The sequence below is a fragment of the Jaculus jaculus genome, chromosome 11, assembly GCF_020740685.1.
Source record: "Jaculus jaculus isolate mJacJac1 chromosome 11, mJacJac1.mat.Y.cur, whole genome shotgun sequence".
In the NCBI taxonomy this organism is placed as follows: Eukaryota; Metazoa; Chordata; class Mammalia; order Rodentia; family Dipodidae; genus Jaculus; species Jaculus jaculus.
Genome location: NC_059112.1, coordinates 58,668,610 through 58,694,831, shown reverse-complemented (window position 1 = coordinate 58,694,831; position 26,222 = coordinate 58,668,610). Strand labels below are relative to the sequence as shown.

At 41.6% G+C, this 26,222-nt stretch overlaps 1 protein-coding gene across 1 annotated transcript in view; it reads right to left on the bottom strand.

Annotated features, from left to right (window-relative positions):
- Grk4 (G protein-coupled receptor kinase 4) overlaps nucleotides 1-26,222 on the bottom strand; it is a 167,837-nt gene that overhangs the window by 22,143 nt on the left and 119,472 nt on the right. The window contains exon 11 of the mRNA XM_045161262.1: nucleotides 17,643-17,680. Coding sequence (XP_045017197.1) covers nucleotides 17,643-17,680 — 38 coding nt within the window. The remainder of the gene's footprint in view (nucleotides 1-17,642; nucleotides 17,681-26,222) is intronic.

Genomic DNA, 26,222 nt, shown 5'->3' with positions numbered 1-26,222 from the left:
TTCACTGTTGGTGGGAATGTAAGCTGGTACAACCACTATGGAAATCAATATGGAGACTCCTAAAAAGGTTGACTATAGAGTTACCAACAGACCCAGTTAAATTTAGTAACTTCATTTTTCTTTAATACTGAGTAGAACTCCATTGTATAAATGTGCCATATCTTCAATATCCACTCATCAGTTGAGGGACATCTAGGCTGGTTCCATTTCCCAGCTATTATAAATTGACCAGCAATAAACATGGTTGAGCACATACTTCTAAGGAAATGAGATGATTCCTTTGGATATATGCCTAGGAGTGTTATAGCTGGGTCATATGGTAGATCAATCTTTAGCTATTTTAGGAGCCTCCACACTGATTTCCACAATGGCTGGACCAGTTTGCATTCCCACCAGCAGTGTAGAAGGGTTCCTCTTTTTCCACATCCTTGCCAACATTTATGATCATTTGTTTTCATGATGGTGGCCAATCTGACAGGAGTGAGATGGAATCTCAATGTAGTTTTAATCTGCATTTCCCTGATGACTAGTGACGTAGAACATTTTTTTAGATGCTTATATGCCATTCGTATTTCTTCCTTTGAGAATGCTCTATTTAGCTCCATAGCCTATTTTTTGATTGGCTTGTTTGATTCCTTATTATTTAACTTTTTGAGTTCTTTGTATATCCTAAATATTAATCCTCTATCAGATATATAGTTGGCGAAGATATTTTTTCACATTCTGTACATTGCCTCTTTGCTTTTTTCACTGTGACCTTTGCAGTGCAAAATCTTTGTAATTTCATGAGGTCCCAGTGATTAATCTGTGGTTTTATTGCCTGAGCAATTGGGGTTGTATTCAGAAAGTCTTTGCCAAGACCAATATGTTGAAGGGTTTCCCCAACATTTTCCTCTAGCAGTTTCAGAGTTTCAGGTCTGATGTTAAGGTCTTTAATCCATTTGGACTTAATTCTTTTTTTTAATTTTTATTAGCATTTTCCATGATTATAAAAAAATATCCCATGGTAATTCCCTCCCTCCCCCCTCCACACTTTCTCCTTTGAAATTCAATTCTCCATCATATTACCTCCCCATCTCAATCATTGTACTTGCATATATACAATATCAACCTATTCAGTACCCTCCTCCCTTCCTTTCTCTTTGGACTTAATTCTTGTGCATGGTGAGAGAGAAGAATCTATTTTCATCCTTCTGCAGATATATATCCAGTTTTCCCAACACCATTTGCTGAAGAGGCTGTCTTTTCTCCAATGAGTATTTTTGGCATTTTTATTGAATATCAGGTGGCTATAGCTACCTGGGCTTACATCTGGGTCCTCTATTCTGTTCCACTGATCTACATGTCTGTTTTTGTGCCAGTACTATGCTGTTTTTGTTACTATGGCTCTGTAATACAGGTTAAAATCACCAACCTTATTTTTGTTGCTTATAATTATTTTAGATATTCGAGGATTTTTGTGATTCCAAATGAATTTTTGGATTGTTTTTTCTATTTCCATAAAGAATGCTGTTGCAGTTCGGTTCGCATTGCTGGTAGAAATCACCCAACCAAGAGTAGCTTCTGGGAAAAAGAGGTTTATTTTGGCTTACAGGCTCGAGGGGAAGCTTCACGATGGCAGGGGAAAACGATGGCATGAGCAGAGGGTGGACATCACCCCCCCCCCCCGACCAACATAAGGTGAACTACAGCAACAGGAGTGTGTGCCAAACACTGGCATGGGGAACCTGGCTATAAAGCCCTTAAGCCCGCCCCCAACAATACACTCCCTCCAGGAGGCATTAATTCCCAAATCTCCATCAGCTGGGAACCTAGCATTCAGAACACCTAAGTTTATGGGGGACACCTGAATCAAACCACCACAAATGCCTTTGGAATTTTGATAGGGATTGCATTAAATGTGTAGATTGCTTTTGGTAAGATTGCCATTTTCACAATATTGATTCTTCCAATCCAGTAACAAGGGATGTTTCTCCACTTTCTAGTGTCTTCTGCAATTTCTCACTTGAGTGTTTTAAAGTTCTCATTGTAGAGATTCTTTACTTCCTTGGTTAGGTTTATTCCAAGGTACTTTATTTATTTATTTATTTATTTATTTATTTATTTATTTATTTATTTATTGATGCAATTGTGAATGGGAGTGATTCTCTGATTTCATCCTCTGTGTGTTTCTTGTTAGCATATATGAAGGCTACTGATTTCTGTATATTTATTTTGTATCCTGCTACATGGATGTAGGTTTTTATCAGCTCGAACAGTTTGCTAGTAGAGTTTTTAAGGGTCCTTTATGTATAGAATCATGTCATCTGCAAATAATGATAACTTGATCTCTTCCTTTCCAATTTGTATCCCTTTTATGTGTGTCTCTTGCCTTATTGCTATGGCTAAGACTTCCAAAATTATGTTAAATAAAAGTGGGGACAGGGGACACCCTTGTCTTGTTCCTGATTTTAGTGGAAAAGCTTCCAGTTTTTCCCCATTTAGTAATATGTTGGCTGTAGGCTTGTCATAAATAGCCTTTATTATATTGAGATATGTTCCTTCTATTCCCAGTCTCTGTAGGACTTTTATCATGAAGGGATGTTGGATTTTGTCAAATGCTTCCTCTGTGTCTAATGAGAGAATCATGTGATTTTTGTCCTTCAACCCATTTATATAATGTATTACATTTATAGATTTGCGTATATTGAACCATCCCTGCATCTCTGGGATAAAGCCTACATGGTCAGGGTGAATGATCTTTCTGATCTTTCTCTTGTATGGTTTGCCAATATTTTCTTGAGAATTTTTGCACCTATGTTCATGAGGGAAATTGGTCTGTAATTTTCTTTTTTTGTTCTATCTTTGCGTGGTTTTGGTATCTGGGTGATGCTGGCCTCATAGAAGGAGTTTGGTAGAATTCCTTCTTTTTCTATTCCTGGAAAAGCTTAAGAAGCAATGGTGTTAGCTCTTCCTTGAAGGTCTGGTAAAAATTCAGCAGTGAATCCATCCGGGCCTGGGCTTTTTTTTAGTTGGGAGATTATTGATAACTGTTTGGATCTCCATGTTTGTTATAGGTCTGTTTAAGTGATTAATCTCATTTTGATTTAATTTAGGTAGGACATATAAATCAAGAAAATCATCCATTTCTTTCAGATATTCATACTTTGTGGAGTATATGCTTTTATAGTATGTCCCTATGATTTTTTTAATTTCTCTGGAATCTGTTGTGATGTTACCTTTTTCTGATTTTATTAATTTGTGTCTCTTTTCTCTTTCTTTTGGTCAGATTTGCTGAGGGTTTATCAATCTTGTTTATCCTTTCAAAGAACCAACTCTTTGTTTCATTAATTCTTTGGATTGTTTTTTTTTTTTTTTTTTTTGTTGTTGTTGTTTCTATTTCATTAATTTCTGCCCTAATCTTTATTTCTTCCTGTCTACTGATTTTTGGTTTGGCTTATTCTTCTTTTTCCAAGGCTTTAAAGTGAAGCATTAGGTCATTTACTTGCGACCTTTCTAATTTCTTAATATAGGCACTTAGGCTATAAATTTACCTCTTAAAACTGCCTTCATTGTATCCCAGAGATTTTGGTATGTTCGTTCTCATTATTGTTTGACTCTATACATTTTTTGATTTCCTTCTTGATTTCTTCATTGACCCAGTCATCATTTAGTAGTGTATTGTTTAGTTTCCATTATTTTGTGTATTCTCTATAGCCTTTCTTACTACTGATTTGTAGTTTCATTCCATTGTGGTCAGATAGAATGCAAGGAATTATTTCAATTTTCCTCAATTTGTTAAGATTTGCTTTGTGTCCTAATATATGGTCTATTTTAGAGAATGTTCCATGTGCTGCTGAAAAGAATGTATATTCTTCAGTATTTGGGTGAAAATGTCCTGTATATATCTGTTAGGTCCATTCCTTCTATGACCTTATTTAGTCCAGATGCCTCTCTGTTTATTCTTTTCCTGGGATGACCTGTCAATTGGTGAGACTGGGGTGTTAAAGTCACCCACCACCACAGTGTTTGGTGTTATCTGAGACCTTAGTTCTAATAGTGTTTGTTTGATGAATTTGGGGGCCCCCATGTTAGGTGCATATATGTTTAGGATTGAAATGTCCTCCTGTTGGAGTGTGCCCTTAATCAATATAAAGTGACCTTCCTTATCTTTCTTGTCCAACGTTGGAATGAAGTCTACCTTGTCAGATATTAGGATGGCAACCCCTTCTTGTTTTCTAGGCCCTTTTGCTTGAAACACCGTTTTCCAACCTTTCACCCTAAAATAATGTCTATCCTTTGTAGAACGGTGAGTTTCTTGGAGACAACAAATTGTAGGATCCTGCTTTTTAACCTAGTCTGCAAACCTATGTCTTTTGGTTGGGGCATTGAGTCATTGATATTAAGAGATATTATTGAAAGGCATGTATTTATGTTTGCCATTTTGTGTGTGTGTGTGGTTCCGATTCTACCTTTGCTTTCTTGTGTTAACTAGTATTTGAGTATTGCTTGTTTTTTCCACATTCCTTATATGTGTGCTTTTCCTTTTCTTCAGCATGGAGGATCCTATCAAGTATTTTCTTTAGAACTGGATTTGTCTTCAAATACTCCTTTAACCTGCTTTTGTCATGGAATGTCCTTATTTCTCCGTCTATTTGAATGGATAGCTTTGCAGGATAAAGTAAACTTGGTTGGAAGTTGTTATCTTTCAGAACTTGGAATACATCACTCCAAACCCTTCTGGTTTTTAAAGTTTGTGTTGAATAATCTGCTGTAATCCTGATGGGCTTGCCTTTGTAGGTAACTTGATTTTTCTCTCTAAATCCTTTCAGTATATTTTCCTTGGTTTGTGTGTTTGGTGGTTTGATTATAATATGACGAGGAGAGGTTCTTTCCAGGTTTTGTCTGGCTGGGATTCTAATGGCTTCCTGTATCTGCATTGGCACTTCTTTCCCAATTTGGGGGAAGTTTTCTTCTATGATTTTGTTGAAGATGCCTACTATGCCTTTGGAATGGAATTCTTCTTCTACTATGCCCTGAATTATTATATTTGATCTTTTCATAGTGTCCTGAATATCGTGAAATTCCCACTCATACTTTTCTGTAAGTTTGTCTTTCTCTTTGTTGGACTGTATTAGATCTGCCATCTGGTCTTCTAGCTTAGATATTCTGTTCTCACCTTCGTCCATTCTATTGGTGAGATTTTCTACAGAGTTTTTTATTTCATTAACTGTGTTCTTCATTGCTAGTAATTCTGACTGGTTTTTCCTTATTATTTCTATTTCCTTATTTATGTCTTGTATTACCTTCTTTATTTCATGAAATTGGTGTCCTGCATCTTATTTGATTCCTTTGATTTCCTCTTTGAGTTCCTCTTTGACTCCTTTGATTTGTTCTATGACTTCTTTGAACATATTTACAATCATTCTTTTGAAATCTTTCTCAGGCATTTTCTCTAATTCATTCTCACTGGAGGACATTTCTGATGCATTAATACTGTTAGGTGGATTTATATTGTCTTGCTATTTAGTGTTTCTTGTGTCATAATGTATATATTTTTGCATCTTGGATTAAGTTAATGTTTGGATTTTCTACCTAGCTGGGTATTCTTAGCTGTATCAATTGATTTAATGTTATATATCTTCAGGATAGGAGCTTAAGGTGTTAGGTGTGGCTCTTAAGGCTCTCAGAGTATATACAAAGGTGTTCCTAGGGGTTGAGTTTCCCTGCTATGGTAGTATTCAAGTAGGCTGAGTGGAATAAAGTACAGGTAGATTCTAAAATTTAACTAAACACAGTACACATTCAATCAAAAATAGCACCAAATAATTATGCAAGAGTAGTTATTATAACAACCAGATCCTCTAGCAACAAAGAGGTTAAGATTTCTGGTCTGTTGAGGGATCAAAGTCAGCTTGTGACCAAGTGAGACCCTTTCCTGGTGCAATCAATCCCAGTTACCTTTTTGGGTGATTTTGGTCTCAGTCATGTTGCTGGCTGGGTTGTTGGGCTGCTGTTCTGATTTCTGGAGCTGGGCACTGGCTTTTCCTGTGGGGCAAACCAAGCCTGGCAACTGTGGCCCTGCAGATCGGCACCCCATTGCTGGAACCATCCCTGCTGCTAAAGCTGACGCTGCGGGGTCTGTCACCTCTGCTGGGCCCCCCACTGCTGCTGCTGCTGCTTTAGCTGCACTGCTGGATCCTCTGCTGCTGCTGCTGGGGCCACTGCTGCTGGGTCTGGAGCTGCTGGTGTTGCTGCAGGACCCTGCTCCTGCTTGGGTCCTGCTGTTTGCTCAAGTTGGAGTGACTGGGTCCGGGACCGCTGCTCTGTTACCTGGAGCTAGGCATAGGCAGTGGGGGAAGGGAGGGAGCCACAGCTGCTCTGGTTCTCTCGCTGTTCCACGTGTCCTTCTACCTTGTGATCTGCTCCTCCGTTGCTCACTGCCACTCTCCCTTCATGTTTCTTGAGTTGCAGAGAGCGCCGGTGTAAGTGGAAGCTCCCCTCACCTGGCTTTTCCTGCAGCTGGAGCCAAGCCTGGTGGCTTTCTGGTGTGCTGCCGCCACCACAGTCAGCGGACCTGCTGGTGCTGCTTTTGCTGGCTTGTGCGGGCTCTGGATCTCTTCTACTTCTCCACTGCCATTTCAATTTCCTGTACACCTCACTTTTTAGTCAAAGTGTGTATCTTGCTGAGTTTTTTTGGTCTTTCCCCCCCCCCCCCAGGCTGCTTTGGCGTTGTTCCTACGCCGCCATCTTAACCAGAAGTCTCTCTTCTATTTTCTTTCTTTTACCTGGGTGCTGGCCTGTAACTCCCAGTGGCAGGATATGGTTAACACCCACAATGAGCTATTGATCAGAGAGACCTACAAGTTTTCTCAAAACAAGACAGACTTCTGTCAGAGTGCTTGATTACCCACCAGAGGTTAATGGTAAGACCCTACTGGTGAAGATACCACATGCTATTGGTATGGAACATGGAGACCTGGCTGGAATCTGGAAGAGAGCCAGTCCCCAGACAGTTAGCCTGTCCAGCACTAGAAGGCTCTAAAGGAGCTACTGGGGCAAAGTGACCAACACTTGTCTGAGCCACATGAGGTCTAAGCTATTAAGAAGCAAACAACCTGACATGATGCTCACACAAGTACAATAGTGTCACACAGCCATGGTGGGTAACCAACTGCTCTTGGATTGGCTAACAGATCTACTCAGTAGAAAGAACCCCATATCTGGAACTGGGAAACAAGTCAGAATCATATTCAGACAATGATTTTGCTCTCCAATACAAGCTCCCACTAATCTTGGGCTACATGAGAGTCTACAGCCATTAAATTCTCTCTAAACTAATAATGGGTATCCCATTTAACCTGTGCTGACTTCACTCTTCATTGCAGAATCTGCTTCTCTTTTACAGATGGAAGTGGGACCTAAGGAGAGAAATGACCCATCACACTTCACCAAGGCCCCAGCTGCAACCACAGAGAAATTGGGGAAATAAGCAGGAGTGCTGCTTTCTCAGTGAACCTGATATCATCACAAGGGTGAAGAAGATAGACACTGAGAACCTCAACACCTACCAAATCAGAGATCCAGAGGCTCCTAAGAGCCCACCACTGAAGTAGACTTAAAACACACCCAACATGGCTCAGGGAATTTCGCCGAAGAGAGGCAGAAAGATTGTTATAGACACAAGTTGGGATACTATGCACAGAGACATTGCCTCTTCCCCATAACTGACAGTGGCCCCTACAATGCACAACCCACAATCCCCATGGGGATGACCTGCATCCCCAACAAGGAGGGTCCCTTTGGAGTGGGGCCAGGGATGAGGGATAGGATGATAACAACATGTGCTGTTTACATACTGAGTATGTCCATAACGAATGAAAAAATGGTAATAGAGCCAGAAAAATATAAAATTAAAGTATCTCATTTAAGGAACTCTACTGTGTACAAATGTCTTATATTTAAGAGGATGTAAATATTTTTTAAATTCCTATGAAAATAACAAATTATAGAAAATGTTCTTGACAAACACCTGTCATTGAATTTGGGCCTACCCTAATAACCTCATTTTATTTATTTGGATCTCTCTGTGTGTATTAATCATTAATATTTTTTTTATGTCCTGGGAATGAAAACCAGAGCCTCCTAATTGCTAGGCAAGTGCTCTACAACATTTATATATCTTTGTAAAGGATTTATGTCTAAATATAGTCACATTCTAAGGTCCTGGGAGTTAGGACTTGGTGCAAGTTTTCAGATTCAAACTGGTATCACTTGTGTCAAACTCAGACAAAAGCCAGATGCACAAAGTGGCACGTGCATCTGGAATTCATTTGCATCAGCTGGAGGCCCTGGCATATACATTCATTCTCATTCCCTACCCCTCTCTGCTTGCAAATAAATACATATAAAATATTTCTTCAAAAAGAGGAAACTGGGAGGAAAGGAAATTCAGTCTCTTAAAATCAAGAAAAGCAGAATAGCTTTTTATTCCTTCCTAGGAAAAAAGAAACAGGTAGAGAAATCTGTGAAGTTAAAAAAGATTCAACAAGAGTTAGAAAGATGGTTTAGCAGTTAAGGCACTTGCCTGAGATGCCTAATGATCCAGGTTTGATTCCCCAGTATCAACATACACCAGATGCACAAGGTGGTAGATGCATCTGGAGTTTGTTTGCACTGACTAAAGGCCCGGGGGCACCCATTCTTTCTCTCTTTTTATGTACCTCTTTTGTTCACTCTCTCTCTCAAATAAATAAAACATTAAAAAAATTTTTTTTAAAGATTCAACAGGGCTGGGGAGATGGCTTAGCAGTTAGTTCAATTTCCTAGCACCCATGTAAAACAGAACACAAAAAGTGGCACATTATCTGGTACGTGTTTGCAGCAGTAAGAGACCCTGGTGTCCCCCCACATGCATATACAAATAAATAAGCAAATAAATAAGTATTTTAAAGGATTTAACAAGATATTAATCAAATGTAATGTGGAATCCATTAAATATTCAGTGCATAACTATACAAGCATTTATGGAACTAGGGAAAATTTAAAGTTGGTAAGGGTATTAGGTGATACTAAGAAATCACTAAGGGGCTGGAGAGAAGGCTCAGTGGGTAAAGTACTTGTTGTACAAATATATGGACCTGAGTTCAGATCTACAGCACCCACATAAAAGGCAGACATGTTGGCACACACCTGTAATCCCAGTGCTAGGGAAGCAAAGACAGGAGGATCCTGAGCACTTGCTGGCTAGCTAGTAGAGCCTAATTGGTGAACTCTGCTGTGGACCAGTGAAAGACTTTGTCTCAAGAAAAACAGAGAGAGAGGAAAGAAAAATACCCAATGAGTTGTTCAGGAAAACTACAGAGGCCCATCAAATAATATAACAATATAGACTATTGCCATTGCTCTTTGTTGCCCATTAAAACTAGATGGGAGGCCGGGAGTGGTGGCACATACATACCTTTAATCCCAGCACTTGGGAGGTAGAGGTAGGAGGATTGCCATGAGTTCAAGGCCACCCTGAGACTACATAGTGAATTCCAGGTCAGCCTGGGCTACCATGAGACTTTACCTTGAAAAACAAAAACAAAAACAAAAACAAAACAAAAAGCATAGATGTTAAGTCCCTATTTCTAAGGACACTATTCACACGTTGGTTGCAGGGTGTAGAAAAAAGTCAAGGTGGAACTGAGCTGGAGCTTCCTCCCTGCTAGCTAGTTTCCTTCATGCCAGATGGGGTTATGCAAGCTATAAGCAAGAGAGGTCATCCACAGTCTTCCCCAACTCTGGTTCTACAACCTATCTGCCATGCAAGATGTGCCCACTGGTGTAAGTGATATGAGTGCTATGGGAGTAACCAACACTTTCTGATTAGATTTGAGGCCCACTGCACGGCAGAGAATTCATGCCTGGTACTATAAACCTGGCCCAAAGCCTGTGGCTAGGGACATAGGCCCTACGAAGGAATCAACCACTATTGGTATGCTAAATGGACAACATGTCAAACTTCTTTCTAAATCTTTGTTCCTATAGATTGGTGCTGTTCACAGCCTCAATCACCCAAATTTCTTCACCTGGAAGAAGTTGATACAGAGAAGCATAGGTGGAAAAACTGCTGATAATGAGTGACTAGTGTGTGCTTAGCCCTAAAGAGAGCATCTAACTCACCCCTTCCAAGGATCAGGAAACTTCGCCAAAGAGAGGTGGAAAGGATGTAAGGAGGATGGAGAGGAGGGCTACAGAATGCTGTCTTCTGGGTACAATATGGCCACTACATTCATGAACTCATAGCAGCTGTCATTTCCTGTACCAGATTGAGCCTGTCAATATTTCATCAATGATGGGAGAAATTCCATAAGACCCCACAGCTCCCAGAGTAGCTAATGGCAGCTAACAGTTGCTAGGAGAGAGGGAGTCATGTTCTTCCCAGCTATAGACATGGAACTTGCCCATACTCCTATAAATAACTTCTCATCCATTATCATGCAAGCAACCCTCACTTAACGCACATCTTTAATCCCAGCACTCAGGAGACAGTGGTAGGAGGAGGCTACTCTGAGACTACATAGCAAATTCCAGGACAGCCGGGCTAGAGTGAGATGCTATCTTGAAAAACAAAATTTTAAAAAAATACATAAAAGTAAGATGGCATATGACCATGCTTCACAGTGACCGGGTTCATGGTCCATTAGTAACAACTAACAAAATAATCACACATAAGAAATTCTGGGGTCTTGCTCAGAGGAGGATAAGGGAGAGTGTTTCCCTGCAAGCATTGCTTGCTCCATATAAACCAGGCACACTGCCTGGGAGGGCCCCACACCTAGAACTTTGGGCAGCCTCCAGCTGGGGTCCTGACTCAGGCTGGCAGTCTAGAATGGACCCAAGGACAGCTGCTGGGACAGAGCCACCAGCATAAGTTCTACAGGTTATGTGGTTCAGAAGAGACAAACATGGGAAGATGCCTGAAAAGATCCTCAGGATGAAAGAAGATAGAATGTAGCAATCTGTGTTAAGGACAGCCCAGTATGTCCATGCTGACTTATTTTAATAACAAAGGCTTATGCAACATTTGAAAATTAATTAATGAATTAAGTACACTAACAATAAATCATAATAATCTTTTAAAAAAAGATTTTTAGGGCTGGAGAGATGGCTTAGTGGTTAAGGCATTTGCCTGCAAAGCCAAAGGACTCTGGTTCAATTCCCAGGACCCACATAAGCCAGATACACAAGGGGGTGCATGTACCTTGAGTTCGTTTGCAGTGGATGGAGGCCCTGGCATGCCCATTCTCTCTCTTTCTTTCTCTCTTTCAAGTAAATAAATAAATATTTTTTAAAAGATTTTTATTTTTATTTATTTACTTATTAGAGACACAGAGAGAGAAACAGAGAGGGAGAGAGGGAGAGAGAGAGAGAATGGGCACGCCAGGGCCTGTAGCCACTGCAAATGAACTCCAGACGTATGCACCACTATGTGCATCTGACTTACGTGGGACCTGGAGAATTGAACCTGGGTCCTTAGGCTTTGCAGACATGTGACTTAACCATTAAGCCATCTCTCCAGCCCCATAATAATCATTTAAAAATACTTTTATTGCCGGGCGTGGTGGCGCACGCCTTTAATCCCAGCACTCGGGAGGCAGAGGTAGGAGGATTGCCGTGAGTGCAAGGCCACCCTGAGACTACAGAGTTAATTCCAGGTCAGCCTGGACCAGAGTGAGACCCTACCTCGAAAAGGAAAAAAAAAAAAATACTTTTATTTATTTATTTGCAAGCAGAGAGAGAGATATAAGAGAGAGGGAGAAATGGGTACACCAAAGCCTCCAGTCGCTGCAAACAGATTTCAGATACATATGTTACTCTGTGCATCTGGATTTACATAGGTCCTGGGGAATTGAACCTTGCTTTTTAGGCAAGCACCTTAACCATTGAGCTATCTCTCCAGCCCAAATAATAACAGTCTTAACAGTAATGCACTGATAAAATTTAATTACCTTTTTCTCCTTTGAGACACAGTCTCATATAGCCAAGCCCGGCCTCAAAACTCACTATGTAGTTGAAGATGACTTTGAACTTCCCATCCTCCTGCCTCCACTTCCCAAGTCCTACAATTATAGACATGCATCACCACACCTGGTTTTATGGGTATCAAACCCAATGATAAGCAAACCCTCTACCAAATGAGTTACATCCCAGTCCCCAACCATTCTCTAATCTTATTCTTCTTGTTGTTGCTATTGTTTTGCTTTTTGTTTTATGAATTTATTTGAAAGAGAGTCTCACTTGAGGCCAGGCTTACTAGGAACTCACATTGTAGTCCAAGTTGGCCAAAAATTCACAGCAATACACCTACCTCAGCCTCCCAAGTGTTGGGGTTAAAGGTGTATGCTACCATATCCAGCTTTTTTTTTTTTTTTTTTTTTTTTTTGTAACTCTTGGAATTGGGGGAAATAACTCAGTTGTAGAGTGCTTGCCTTGAATGCATGATGCCCTGGCTTCAATCCTCTGAATTGGATAAACATAAAAAAACCAAAACTCTTAAATTTGATAATGTATATCTGCCAGGAAATTCATTCTTCATGGTGATATGTTGAAATGCTGCCCCCAGAGATAAGAAACAAGATAAAAGTACTTGCTGCTACCACTTCTTTTCAACACTGTACTGACAGTCCCATCCTGCATCAGAAGGCAAAAAGAAGAAACAAAAGGCATGAGAACTAGAAAATCAGACATAAAACTCATCTGCGCAGCTGGAGAGATGGCTCAGTGGTTAAGATGCTTGCCTGCAAAGCCCAACAACCTGGTTCAATTCCCTAATACCCAACATAAAGCTAGATGCACAAAGTGGCACATGCATCTAGAGTTCATTTGCAGTGGTTAGAAGCCCTGGCATGTCCATTCTCTTTGTCTGTCTCTCTTCTATCCCTTTCTGCTTGCAAATAAATAAACAAAAATATTTTTTAAAACCTCTTCTGTAGAGGGCATGGTAGTGTATGTAGATGAATCCAATATGAATTTGCAACATTACTGGATTTAAAGTCAGTTGTAATAGCAACCATATGCACAAGCAATAAAAGAAAAACTGTCAGGCTAGACTTTTTCAAAATTAAAAATGTACCAGGGACTAGAGAGAGGCTTAGTGGTTAAGCGCTTGCCTGTGAAGCCTAGGGACCGCGGTTCAAGGCTCAATTCCCCAGGACCCATGTTAGCCAGATGCACAAGGGGGCACACATATCTGGAGTTCATGTTCAGTGGCTGGAGGCCCTGGCACACCTATTCTCTCCCTCTCTCTCTCTCTTTCTCTCTCTGCCTCTTTCTCTGTCACTTTCAAATAAATAAATAAAGACAAAAAATTATTTTAAAAAATGTGCCAGGGGGCTAGAGAGATTACTTAGTGGTTAAGGCACTTGCCTGAGAAGCCTATTGACCCATGTTTGTCTCTCCAGATCCCATGTAATCCAGATGCACAAAAGTGAGGCAAGTGCAAGGTCACACATGTCCACTAGTTGGCACAAACATCTGGAGTTCAACTGCAGTGGCTGAGGCCTTAGCATGCCAATTCTGTCTGTCTCTCTCTCTAAAATAAAATTTAAAATTTTGGGGTGTAACTCAGTGGGAGAGTACAAGTTTGGCATGTACAAATCCTGGATTCAATTTCAGCAGCTTTAATAAATAAATGGTAGCTCTGTAAAACACAGTATTAGGAAAGTACCCCTGGGAGCTTGAGGCCAGCCTGAGCTACAGGGTTAATTACAGATCAGCCTGGATTATACCAAGACCCTGTTTCAAAAGGCTGCTGAGAGCTCAACACTAGGAGACTCCAAGGCTCAAAGAACATTGTAGAAGAGGAGGCAGAAATAATGTAAGAGCCATTGCATGGGAAGGTATACTGTTGTTTAGCCACTGTCCTTCCCACAGGAACCAACTGGTATATTCATGACCCCACAGTGCTTACAGATTTCCTACTGAGAAGAGATCTCAGTGGAATGGGGGCAAGAGAGGGGGAATATGACCAATTTATAGTATGTTTACATGTTAAAGTCCCCACTAAAAATCAAAAAGAAAAAGAAAAAACAAGAAAGAAAAAAAGAAAGTGATAAGCCATAAGCTGGGAGAAAATCTAAAAATGACTGATATAAAGTATTCTTGTTTTATTTGTGTGTGCAGGTATGTACATGTGTGTATGAATGCCAGAGGTCAATGTCAGATATCCTTTTTAAGCGCTCACCACCTAATTTCTTTGAGACAGGGCCTGTTGCTGAACTTAGAACTCAAAGATTAGACTGACCAACAAGTGTAAGAGATCCTCCTGTCTGTGTGTTCCCAGAGCTATGACTATAGGTGCCCACTGCCATGCCTGAAGGCTTTTACATGGATTCTGGGGATCTGAGCTCAAGTCCTCATGATTGTATGGCAAGCACTTTACCAACTAAGCTATCTCACCTACCCCCAAAGTATCTTTTGAATTCAACAATAAAGGCTGGAGAGATGGCTTAGCAGTGAAGGTGCTTGCCTATGAACCCAGATTGGATTTTCCAGGACCCACTTAAGCCAGATGCACAAGGTGGCACATGCATCTGGAGTTTGCTGTGGCTAGAGGCATTGACATACTCATTCTCTCTCTCTCTCTCTCTCTCTCTCTCTCTCTCTCCCTCTTTCTCTGGCTCTCAAATAAATAAATAACTAAAGTTTCTGAAGCAAGCCCAATAGACTAGCCCCCTTTTTTATGAGAGGGAGAAAGAGAATTGGCATATCAGGGCCTCCAGCCATTGGAATCTAACTCCAAATGCATGTGCCCCCTTGTGTGCATGTGCCACCTTGTGCATCACCATCTCCCTAGCCCCTTCTTTTTTTGTTTTGTTTTGAGGTTTGTTTTGTGGGGGGGTTCTCTGGCTTAACTAAAAATGAGTTTGAAGTCAACCTGAGCTAAATAATGGCATCTTTTCTCAAAAGTAAACAAACAAAAAATTAAGTGTATGCTAGGCAAATATTCTACCACTTAGCTGTGTTGCCCAGCTCCTAAACACACTTAGCATGTAATTGAGCAGTCATACTCCTTTTACTCAGATGAAAACTTTTAGCCCCATCAAAATCTATACATGTATAATTATAGTATTTTTTTTTTTTTTTTTGGTTCTTTTGAGGTAGGGTCTCACTCTAGCCCAGGCTGACCTGGAATTCACTATGGCGATTAAAGCACCACCATACCTGGCAATTTATAGTATTTTTAATCACAGTTGCCAACATATGGAAATAGCCAAGATGTCCTTCAGGAGATGAATATGTAAGCTACATTACAGCCAGACAGCAATATATTATTTGGTACTAAAAAAGCTTTTCAAGCCGGGTGTGGTGGCGCACGCCTTTAATACCAGCACTCAGGAGGCAGAGGTAGGAGCATCGCCATGAGTTGGGGGCCACCCTGAGGTGACAGAGTTAATTCCAGGTCAGCCTAGACCAGAGTGAGACCCTACCTCAAAAAAACCAAAATAAATAAATAAATAATTAAAAAAATCTTTTCAAACCATAAAAAGACATGGAAAAAATTTTATGTTACTAAATGAGAGAAATCAGTCTAAAAAGGCTACATACTATATTAATCCCAATTGGGACTATATTAATTCCACTTAGGATTACAGGAAAGACAAACTATGAAGATAATCAAAAGATCAATGCTGCTGGGCATGGTGCCACACACCTTTAATCCCAGCACTTCGGAGGCAGAGGTAGGAGATCTTTGTGAGTTCAAGGCCAGCCTGAGACTACATAGTGAATTTCAGGTCAGCCTGGGCTTGAATGAGACCCTACCTCCAAAACAGAGGTGGGGCTGGAGAGATGGTTTAGTAGTTAAGGTGCTTGCCTGTGAAGCCTATGGACCCATGCTCAGTCTCTCTCCAGATCCCATGTAAGCCAGATGCACAAAAGTGAGGTAAATGCAAGGTCATACATGCACACTAGGTGGCGCAAGCATCTGAAATTCAATTTCAGTGGCTGAGGCCCTCTCTCTCACTCTCACTCTCTCACTAAAATAAAGAAATGAAAATTAAGAAATAATACATTAAAAAGCGCCAAAAATGTGGAAGGGTTTTTACAGTTAAAATTACAAAGCAATCTGGGTTTGGTGGTACAGGTCTGTAATTCCAGCTACTCAGAAGACTATGGCAAGAGGATCACAAGTTCAAGACAAACTTTGGCAATTTGATGGAACTGTCAACTCAAAATAAAGTTGGTGTATTAACTTGATAGTACAGTGCTTGCCTAGCACATATGAAACCATGGGTTCAATTTGCATCCCAGCATAAATAAATAAATACAAAGCAGCATTTACAGAAATCAAAGGTGACTCAAGCAATAAAACTGTACACTAAATACTTAAAATGGTTCAGTCTAGTTAAAAAGTCAATTCTGTGAGAATTATTCTATGTATTAAAAACCATTGTAATTAAATTCTCAGCACACTGTTCTTTGCCAAGTTATTTGTCAAAATTCACATGGAAATAAAAAAGCCCAAGAATGGCTAAGGCAAATTTGAAGATCTAGAATGTTGGAGGGTTAGCTAGCACTATCAAGATGTGCTGAAGTCCTTTTAGAAGTGTGGTACTGGCCCTGGGATGAACACATCTATAAACAGACCCACCTATGGAAAGATACTTCATTTTTTAGAAGGTGGATTCATTGACACAGAAAATAAACAGATGTTCCTTGTCAATGAATAGTAAAAAATGTGTATTATCCCCTCAATATCCTAAACTCTTTGGAGATCCTCCCCATTCCTTAAACATATACAAAATGAGTTTCAGATGAAGTAAATGGGAAAGATAAATCAAGAATATTCTGGGCTGGAGAGATGGCTTAGTAGTTAAGCCCTTGCCTGTGAAGCCTAATGACCCTGGTTCGAGGCTCGATTCTCCAGGACCCATGTTAGCCAGATGCACAAGGGGGCACACATGTCTGGAGTTTGTTTGCAGTGGCTAGAGCCCCTGGCACGCTCATTCTCTCTCTTTCTCTCTCCCTCTTTCTCTCTGCCTATAGCTCTCAAATAAATAAATAAAAATAAAACAAAAAAATTTAAAAAAAGAATATTCTTGGAAGAAAATATAGAATCATTTTATGTTCAGGAGTAAGTCAGCCTCTCCTTCCTTGCATTCTTTCTTCTTTCCTCTCCTCTCCTTTCCTTTCTTTCTCTTGTTTACTTTTTGGTTTTTGAGGCACAAGCTCACTCTACAGCTCAAGTTGGCCTTGAATTCTTGATAGTCCTCCAACTTCAGCTTCCTGAATGATGGAAATAGTTGCATGAGCCACCACACCTAGCCACAAGACTTATTTTATTAAATCTTGTTTTTTATATTATTTTGTTTTGCTCATTTATTTGCAAGGAGAGAGAAAAAGAGAGAGAGAGAGGAAAATGAACTCTAGGTGCATGTACCACTTTGTGCATGTAGCTTTACATGGGTACTGGGGAATCAAATTCATTGCATTTTACAGGCAAGCACCTTAACTGCTGAAACACCTCTCCAGCCCTACTTTGGATTTTTTAGAACATAACACCAAGAGTTTCTTGTTGTTTCCATTCTGTATTCAGCAGATGTATCCATGTTAGCTTTCTGGGCTACGTCCCTCTAACAAGGCTACGCTTAGGCACGAAAGGCTCACCCACTTACCATGGTCATCCAGGAGGATATTTTCAGGTTTCAGGTCCCTACAAGGAAAGAAGCAATGAAAAGCTCAGTTATTCAGAAGCTGGCACAATGATTCCTAAGCACTGAGCAAAGATAGCCACAGATGTCTTCATGACAACAAGAAGCAGCCAGAGGGGCAGAAATCTAAACCACCTCTGTGAGCCCTTTCCTTTGTCACAGGTTTTAGTGACAACAGTAGACAGGTCAGGAATTCTGCAAACTTTACCAGGCATAGTGACATGACACATGCTTTAAAAAATTCTAAGAACTTCATCGCAGCAAACAGCACACCTGTGATATGATTTAAAACTGAACTGTTTTGCTTATCTGACATTTCTGTGACTAAATGTGAAGTATAGCCCAGAAGGAATGAAAGCAATTAGTCCTTAATAAGCCTGGCCCACTCTCTCTCATTATTAATGCATTTTGTCCTTGTTTATATCAAGGTAGGGTCTCATTCTAGCCCAGGCTGACCTGGAATTTACTACGTGGTTTCAGGCTGGCCTGGAATCATAATGATTATCCTACCTCTGCTCCCCCCCAAATGCTGGGATTAAAAGTGCACGCCACTACACCTGATTTTAATGTACTTTGTATTACAATAGCTGATAGCTTCCCATAATGAAAGACCTCAGCTTGCAGCTCAAACCTTAGCTCTGCCACTGACATCTGCTTTGTGACCCTTATCTCCTGAGCTTTTGGTGTCCTCATCTATATGGCAAGGGATCACTGCTTCTACACACAGGCTAGCAGCATTTTCAAGACACCACAGGAGGCGCGTGACAAGCAGTGTGAGCTATTTCACTGGAAAGATGGAAAAATGGTTCAAGTTGCTAATTCTTTAAGTCATATAAAGACTTCTTTGTTCTCTAGTGCTGAGGAATACAGGGCTAGGTAAACTGTACCACTAAGCTACACCCCAACCCAGAGAGTCAAATACAGTACATGTGACATCATAAACTACTTGTCCCCCTGCCCTTCAGAGGGAAAAAAATTCAAGGGCTTTATATTTAACTCTGATTAAACATTTGATAGCAATCCAGCTTTGCTCATATATATGTCAATTCGTGGACACATCTCTGGAGTGTACAGCAAAAAGCTCTGAAGCCAGCAGGGCAGGATAATGCTCTGGAAATAATGCCACAGCAGCAATTGGAGGGAATGGGGGGACAACAGAGGAAACCCTCGAGATTCAATGTGCAGCTGGCATGGTGGCGCACACCTCTAATTCCAGCAGTTGGGAGGCAGAGTAGGAGGATCACCATGAGTTTGAGGCCAGCCTGGAACTACATAATGAATTCCAGGTCAGCCTGGACTACAGTGAGACCCTACCTCAGAAAACAAAACAAAACAAAACAAAAAGCATATGTCCAGTAACTAAGACTTCATTGCTTCCCCGGGCACTTACGTTCCTAAAATCCCAGTATACAGAGTGAGCCAGTCCTTGTCGTGGCTCATGTCAACACAACCAAAAAGAATCATCTGCTCTGGAGCATGTCCTGGAATGTCAGTGCGGTCAGTACAAAAGGGCCAGGTAGGGTGGGCGGGCTAGCCGTGCGGCCTGGTGGGGCTCCTAAGTGAAGCACAAGCATCTTTCTAGGTGGGGGGACTGGTGAGCTCCTTCCACTATTCTTTTCAGTACTAAATCTTAGTTACTAAAAACTAAGCAACCATCCTGGACATGGAATTTCCAGTCTCCTCGATTTTCCAGTCTTTACGCTCAGTCTCCACTGAACATGCATGCCCACCCGTCTTACATGCCTCACAGGAACCCCGAAGCCTTGCTGCTCTAGTGTGGCCTGCTATCACCATGACACTGGTTACAAAGAAAATCTTGTGCCCACCCAGAGTCCTACTGCCTCAGAGCTGCATTTTTGCCTTGCCTTTGGTCATCCACAGACTCATTAAAGTGTGAGAAGCCAGCCCTATACCTGTTCCCCTCTACCTCCAGTTCTGTGCCCAGCTGTCAAGATCAACTGAAAATACTTTTTCCCTGAAAGGAAACAGACTAAAGATATTTCACAAAACACTACTGATAGTCACAGTAGAACAGGTTGAACATCCCTTCAAACTTGGCAATGCAAAATACTCTGAAGTTGGAAGCCCTTGGGGTCCATGTTCTTTGAACAAGGGATCCTCAACCCATAATAATAATACCAGTTGTCTCTCACTGAAGAGTTTATATGTTAAGACTGCATTTTATATGCAGAATCTGCAGACTTAAGACAAGGTTATACTTGAGGTGTTGCAAAATTCAGTGAGCCACATGAATGCTAACATTGGATGTGTATTACTAAGGGCATTAGATCACAAGGGTTTTTTTGGGGGGGGGTTTCAAGGTAGGGTTTCACTCTAGTCCAGGCTGACCTGTACTCTGAAGGTGGCCTTGAACTCACAGTGATCCTCCTCTCTCTGCTTCCCAAGTGCTGGGATTAAAGGCATGTGCCACCAGGCCTGGCTTCACAAAGTGTTTTCTGATACCTCCCTTCACAAACTTAATTTTCCAGGCTACCTGCTGCCCTGGAAGTGGCCTTGTGCATGGTGTCCTGCTAGTCAGTGCCTCTCCTGGGGAGTGCACAGGCAAATAAGGAGCTGCACAAGAATGCCCATCCACTGCATTCACAGGGTGTCCAAAACACCCCCAACCTGGGAATTATGGGAAGACATGGGCTGGTACAAGCCCTCTGGTTTAACTGGAACTTTATTATGGCCTAAACATTTAGTCCACAGTCATGAAAAAGATAGCTCTGTTCCAATCCCAAGGCATCAAGCAAGTAGATGCCATCCTGGGGTGATGTAGGCAGGCCTGAGAGCAAGGCTGCTGTTGCCCCCAAGCAGGACCCAAAAGAATTAACCTTAAGAAGCCCTAGCTATGATCTGTCTTGGAATGTAGTGACACTATGGCAGAGAATTCCACACTTTAATGAGCAGGTTCAGACTACCACAAGTTTGATTCCCAGTAACTCACGCTACATTACACAGATAAACCCAAGAAGCAGCAGCCCATACTATGAAACTTATTTCTCAGAAAAATAATGAGATGTCCACCTAATCTGCCAGGTATGAGCCCTATACAGGCGTCCCACCCAATAAGACTTAACTAAACTTTTCTGTCAAGTACTACAAAAGGCTTTTCTTCCCTCCCACTGTGTGGTCCTCACTCCAAGAGCTCGCCTGCTACATCTTTTGCAGTATAGTTCAGAAGATCTTCACTTTGCTCATTCTTGTCTCTGATAAGTTCTGCCACTCAGACACCACCATGCACAGAAAGGGACAGTGCTCCTGACAGGGTAAAGCAAAGACAAAAGCAGTAAGTAGCCATTGTCACAAGTGCACCTGGATGATCTTGGCCATGAAAATTGGGCTCAGTAGCCTTCACAGCAAGACTATAGTCAGTGTGAACCACAGTCCCTTTCCCAAAATGCTGAGCTGACTCTGAAAAAAAAAAAAGACCCCAGGAAATTGGTTTGTTAGATATTACAGGTATAATATCCCTTATTTAAAATGTTTAATATCAATAAGTGGTTTGGATTTCCCATTCTTGCAATATTTTCATATATATAGTGAAAAATCTTAGGATTAGAACTCGGCTGTAAACATGAAATTCATTTATGTCTCAAACACACATAATCTGAAGGTAATTTCATACAAACAAAAAAATTAGAAATCTAAAATAAAATAACATAAGTAGGCCAGGCACTATAGTGCACACCTTTAATTCCAGCACTTGGGAGGCTACAGTAGGAGGCTGTGAGTTCAAGGACAGCCTAAGACTACATATTGAATTCCAGGCCTGCCTAAGATAGAGTAAGACCCCTACCTCTAAAAAAAAGAAAAAAATCATGGTAATGGCACAAAACCAGGTTATTTTTTTTTATTTTTGGTTTTTTGAGATAAGATCTCACTCTAGCCCAGGCTGACCTGGAATTCACTATGTAGTTGCAGGGTGGCCTTGAACTCACAGCAATCCTCCTACCTCTACCTCCCAAGTGATGGGATTAAAGGTGTGCGCCACCACACCCAGTGGTTAAGAATGAAACTAGAGAGCTGGACAGATTGCTTAGTGGTTATGGCGCTTCCTGCAAAGCCTAAGGACACAGGTTTGAATCCCCAGTACCCACATAAGCCAGATGCACAAGGTGGCACATGCTTCTGGAGTTCGTATGCGGTAGTTGAAGGTCCTGGAGTGCCCATTCTCTTTCTCTCTATCTGCCTCCTCTCTCTCTCAAATTAATTAATTAATAAATTAATTAAAATTTTGTAAAAGAATGAAACTAGAATCTTATCTTCTCCAGGCACAAAAATCCACTCCAAATGGAGCAAAGACTTTAATGTAAGACCTGAAGCTGAAACTACTACTGAAAGGCCCAAGAATTCAGAAGCTCAGAAATACTATCACGCTCCAAAGGGAGCTTAAGCAGGCCACCTGCATACCTCAAACTCCAGGTTTTACTCTCTGTCAGAAGCAAGTAAAGAATCCCTCTTCTCATTTTATCAGAGCCCACTCCTAATATAAAACTAGGTAAAAGGGCATGAGATAGCCCTCAAGGATGGGAAATGAGTAATGAAGTGAACCACTTATTTGGTTTCTGTAAATAGCCTACACCATAAGCCTTAATAGCCCACACTGTAAGCCTTAGTAACTCGCACCATAGGCTGTAGCAGCCTGCCTCAGACCACCAAGGTCATAGGAGGCTGATACCATACTCTGTTCCCCCCACCTAAGGAATTGCACAAGTGCTGACCTCCAAGGTCACAGGAGACTGATACCACACTCTGCTACTCCCACCCAAGGACCTGCGCAAACGCTGACCACCAAGGTCATAAACTAATTGGCTTAGAAACTATGGGGTGGCACCAACTGACTGGCTAACACCCTGCGGGGCTCCTAATATTAGAAAATGATTGGTCTAAGGCACAGGCTTTGTTAGAAACCCTATAAAAACTACCCCATTCCTGCATTCGGGGCTCTGCAGTCCTCTACCCCTGTGCGGTGTACGACTGTGGGCCCCAGCGCGCTTGGAATAAAATCCTCTTGCAGTTTGCATCAAGACCGCTTCTCGTGAGTGAGTGATTTGGGGTGTCGCCTTATCCGGGCAGAGCGTGGGGACCCCCTGTGGGGGTTTTTTCCTACACTACAGGGAAATAAAATAAAATAAATAGAACTACCATATGACCCAGGTGTGCTACTCCTGGGACAATCTTACCCAGCAGAGGACTCTGCAAGCAACACAAATTACAGCTAAGCAAGATACACTCACTGGTGCAGTAGTGCCATGACTGTTTGGGGGTTACAAGTGCTCTCTGATTGGATTTGAGGTCTACCCCACAGGCAGGAAGTTATGTCTGATGCTGAAGACCTAGTCAAAAGCCTGTGGCTGGTAAAATCATGGGCCCTAGCAGGGAAGCTACTACAGTTATTTGGTTACATGGACAAGTTGCGCCCACAAAATTTCCCTTTAAATATTTATGCTTATGCCCATAGATTAGTGTTGCTCTCTCTTTTTGTTAGAGAAGCTTCTGTTTTTTCAATTTTTTAATTTTATTTGTTTGCAAGGGAAGAGGAAGAGACAGAGAATATGAATGGGCATGCCAGGGCCACTTGCCACTGCAAATGAACTCAAGATGCAAATACCATTTCTTGCATCTGGCTTTACAAAGGTACTGGGGAATCAAATCCAAGTTGTTAGGCTGTGCAGACAAGTGCCTTAACCACTGAGCCATGTCTCCTGCCCAAGCTTTCCTTTTCAAATGGTGATAATAACTGGGGAGACTAAAAATCATCAAAGTACTCAAAATAAAATGGTTTTTAGGCTTTATAGGAAAGTGCCTTGAGTGCTCAGTGCTAAATGAGACATATATACCACCTCTTCCAAGGCTCAAGGAACATTGTGGAGGAGGGGACAGAAAGAATGTAAAAGCCAGAGGATGGGAAGAGTGCTCTGGAACAGTCTTCTGGACATAAGCAGATGTTACATTCATGACCTCAAAGCAGTTGTCTTTCTCTGAAGAACTGAACAAACATTGGATCAATCAACATTTCAACATGGAGGAGGACCAAAAATGAGAGAGAGAAAGACATAAAAATAGAAGAGAATAGAAGTCAGTTCTACAATGCTAAACAAACATCCAACCACAGTTCTGTTTGTTTGTTTAGTATTTTGAGGTAGGGTCTTACTCTAGCCCAGGCTTAACTGGAATTCACTATGTTGTCTCAGGGTGGCCTCAACTCAAGGAGGTCCTCCTACCTCTGCCTCCCCAGTACTGGGATTAAAGGTGTACACCACCATGCCCAGCTACCAAACACAGTTTTAATAGAGAAATATTTATTTCAAGCTTATAGATCCAGGGGAAGTTCCATTAATGATGAAAGAAGCTGGCTCCACTCATAAATCCAAGTAGAGAGAAAGAGACCTCCACCAGCCAGCAGACATCAAAAAGCAGCAAGCAAGGACTCTGCCAGAGCTCAAAACCTCTCTGTATACCTTTGGGCTGGAATTCAGATCTGCCCCAATGACTCACCCCCCAGTAGCAAGAGTCTGCTCGCTAGGAGCTGAAGCTGCAAACTCATTTAAAAAATATATTTTATTTATTTATTGGAGACAGAGAAAGAGAGAGAGAATGGGTGTGCCAGGGCCTCAAGCCACTGCAAACAAACTGCAGACACATGGGCCTCATTGTGCTTCTGGCTTAAGTAGGTCCTGGAAAATCGAACTGGGATCCTTTGGCTTTGCAGGTAAACACCTTAATGGCTAAACTCTCTCTTCAGTCCCTTAAAAATATTTTTGTTGAGCCGGGCGTGGTGGCGCACACTTTTAATCCCAGCACGTGGGAGGCAGAGGTAGGAGGATCACCATGAGTTCGAGGCTACCCTGAGGCTACATAGTTAATTCCAGGTCAGCCTGGGCCAGAGTGAGACCCTACCTCGAAAAACCAAAAAAAAAAAAAATTGTTTATTTATTTGTAAGCAGAGATAGAAGACAGACAGACCGAGAGAATGGACATGCCTGGGCCTCCAGCTGCTGCAAACTAATTTCAGATGCATGCACCACTTTGTGGATCTGGCTTTACATGGGTACTGAGGAAACAAACCCACTCCTTAGCCTTTACAGGCAAGTGCCTTAAACACTGAGCAATCTCTCCAGCCCCAACCAAACTCATTTTTTTAAATGAAGTTTTATTTATTTATTTGAGGAGAGAGAGAACAGGCACACCAGGACCTCCAGCCACTGCAAATGAACTCCAGGTGCATGTGCCACCCTGTGCATCTGGCTTACATGGATCCTGGGGAATCAAACAGAGGTCCTTTGACTTTGCAGGTAAGTGCCTTCGTTGCTAAGCCATCTTTCCAGCCCTGCAAACCCAATTTTAATAAAATACCTGAGTCTGTGGGGCCATACATTCAAACTACCACAAAGAGGTACTAGTTGGAAAGAAGAAAGAGTTCAGTGGTGAGCGAGAGGGACAAAGGAAGGTAATGGGAGGGTATATGATCAAAATAGATTACGTAGGGTTGGAGAGATTGCCTAGCAGTTAAGGTGCTTGCCTGTGAAGCTAAAGGACTCAGGTTCAATTCCTCAGGACCCACATAAATCAGATGCACAAGGTGACACATGCATCTAGAGTTTGTTTGCAGTCCCTAGAGGCCCTGGTGTGCCTATTCTCTCTATATATATCTGCCTCTCTCTCTCTCTCTCTCTCTCTCTCTCTCTCTCTCTCTCTCCAATAACTACATAAATAATTAAAAATATTTAAAAATAGATTAGGTACATATACGAAATTGTCAATAAAAAAGATTCATAGAGCTAGAGATATGACTCAGTGGTTAAGGCACTGCCTGTGAAGCCTATAGACCCATGTTTGACTCTTCAGATGCCATGTAAGCCAGACATACAAGGTGACACATGCACACAAGGTGACACACGCATCTGGAGTCCTATTACACTGGCTGGAGGTCCTGGTGCACCAATTCTGTCTCTCACGCATAGCTCTTGCTCTCACACTCTTGCATTTAAATAAAAAAATAAAAAAAACACAACAGTCTGTCGGGTTTGCTCAAAAAAAAGGATGCATAAGGTAGAGAAAAGTTGAAGGCCCCATCCGAATAGGGTGAAAGAGATCAGAACTTCTGAGAAGGTCACCATCTGGCATGACCCACTTTAGAATATACACTTTCCTACAGAGTATAGCACTTGTGTTGCCAGAAGAGACAGAGTTTGCTGGGCTAGCTCAGGGAAGATGAGGCAAGCTTCCTCATATTGATAGGAAGAGGGGCTGCAATGAAGGCATCCACAGAGGGTGGGTGAAGACATGTGAGAAGTTCTGGAAACTAAAAGTATGTTCACATTACAAGGGTAGAGGGGACACATGTGGGCCATCGGACACAAAGCTAGAGAAGTAAGTGTGAAGCCTTATCATTAAGGGTTAATAAAGCCTGGCTGGCAAGGGTCCCATACCAGAAGATGATTCAAGAGACAGGCCTTGTCTTCAGAAGCAAGCACTGGGGCAGGCACTAGAGACTGGTTCAAGACTCTGCCCGCCAGTTGACTTGAGGGAAGATTC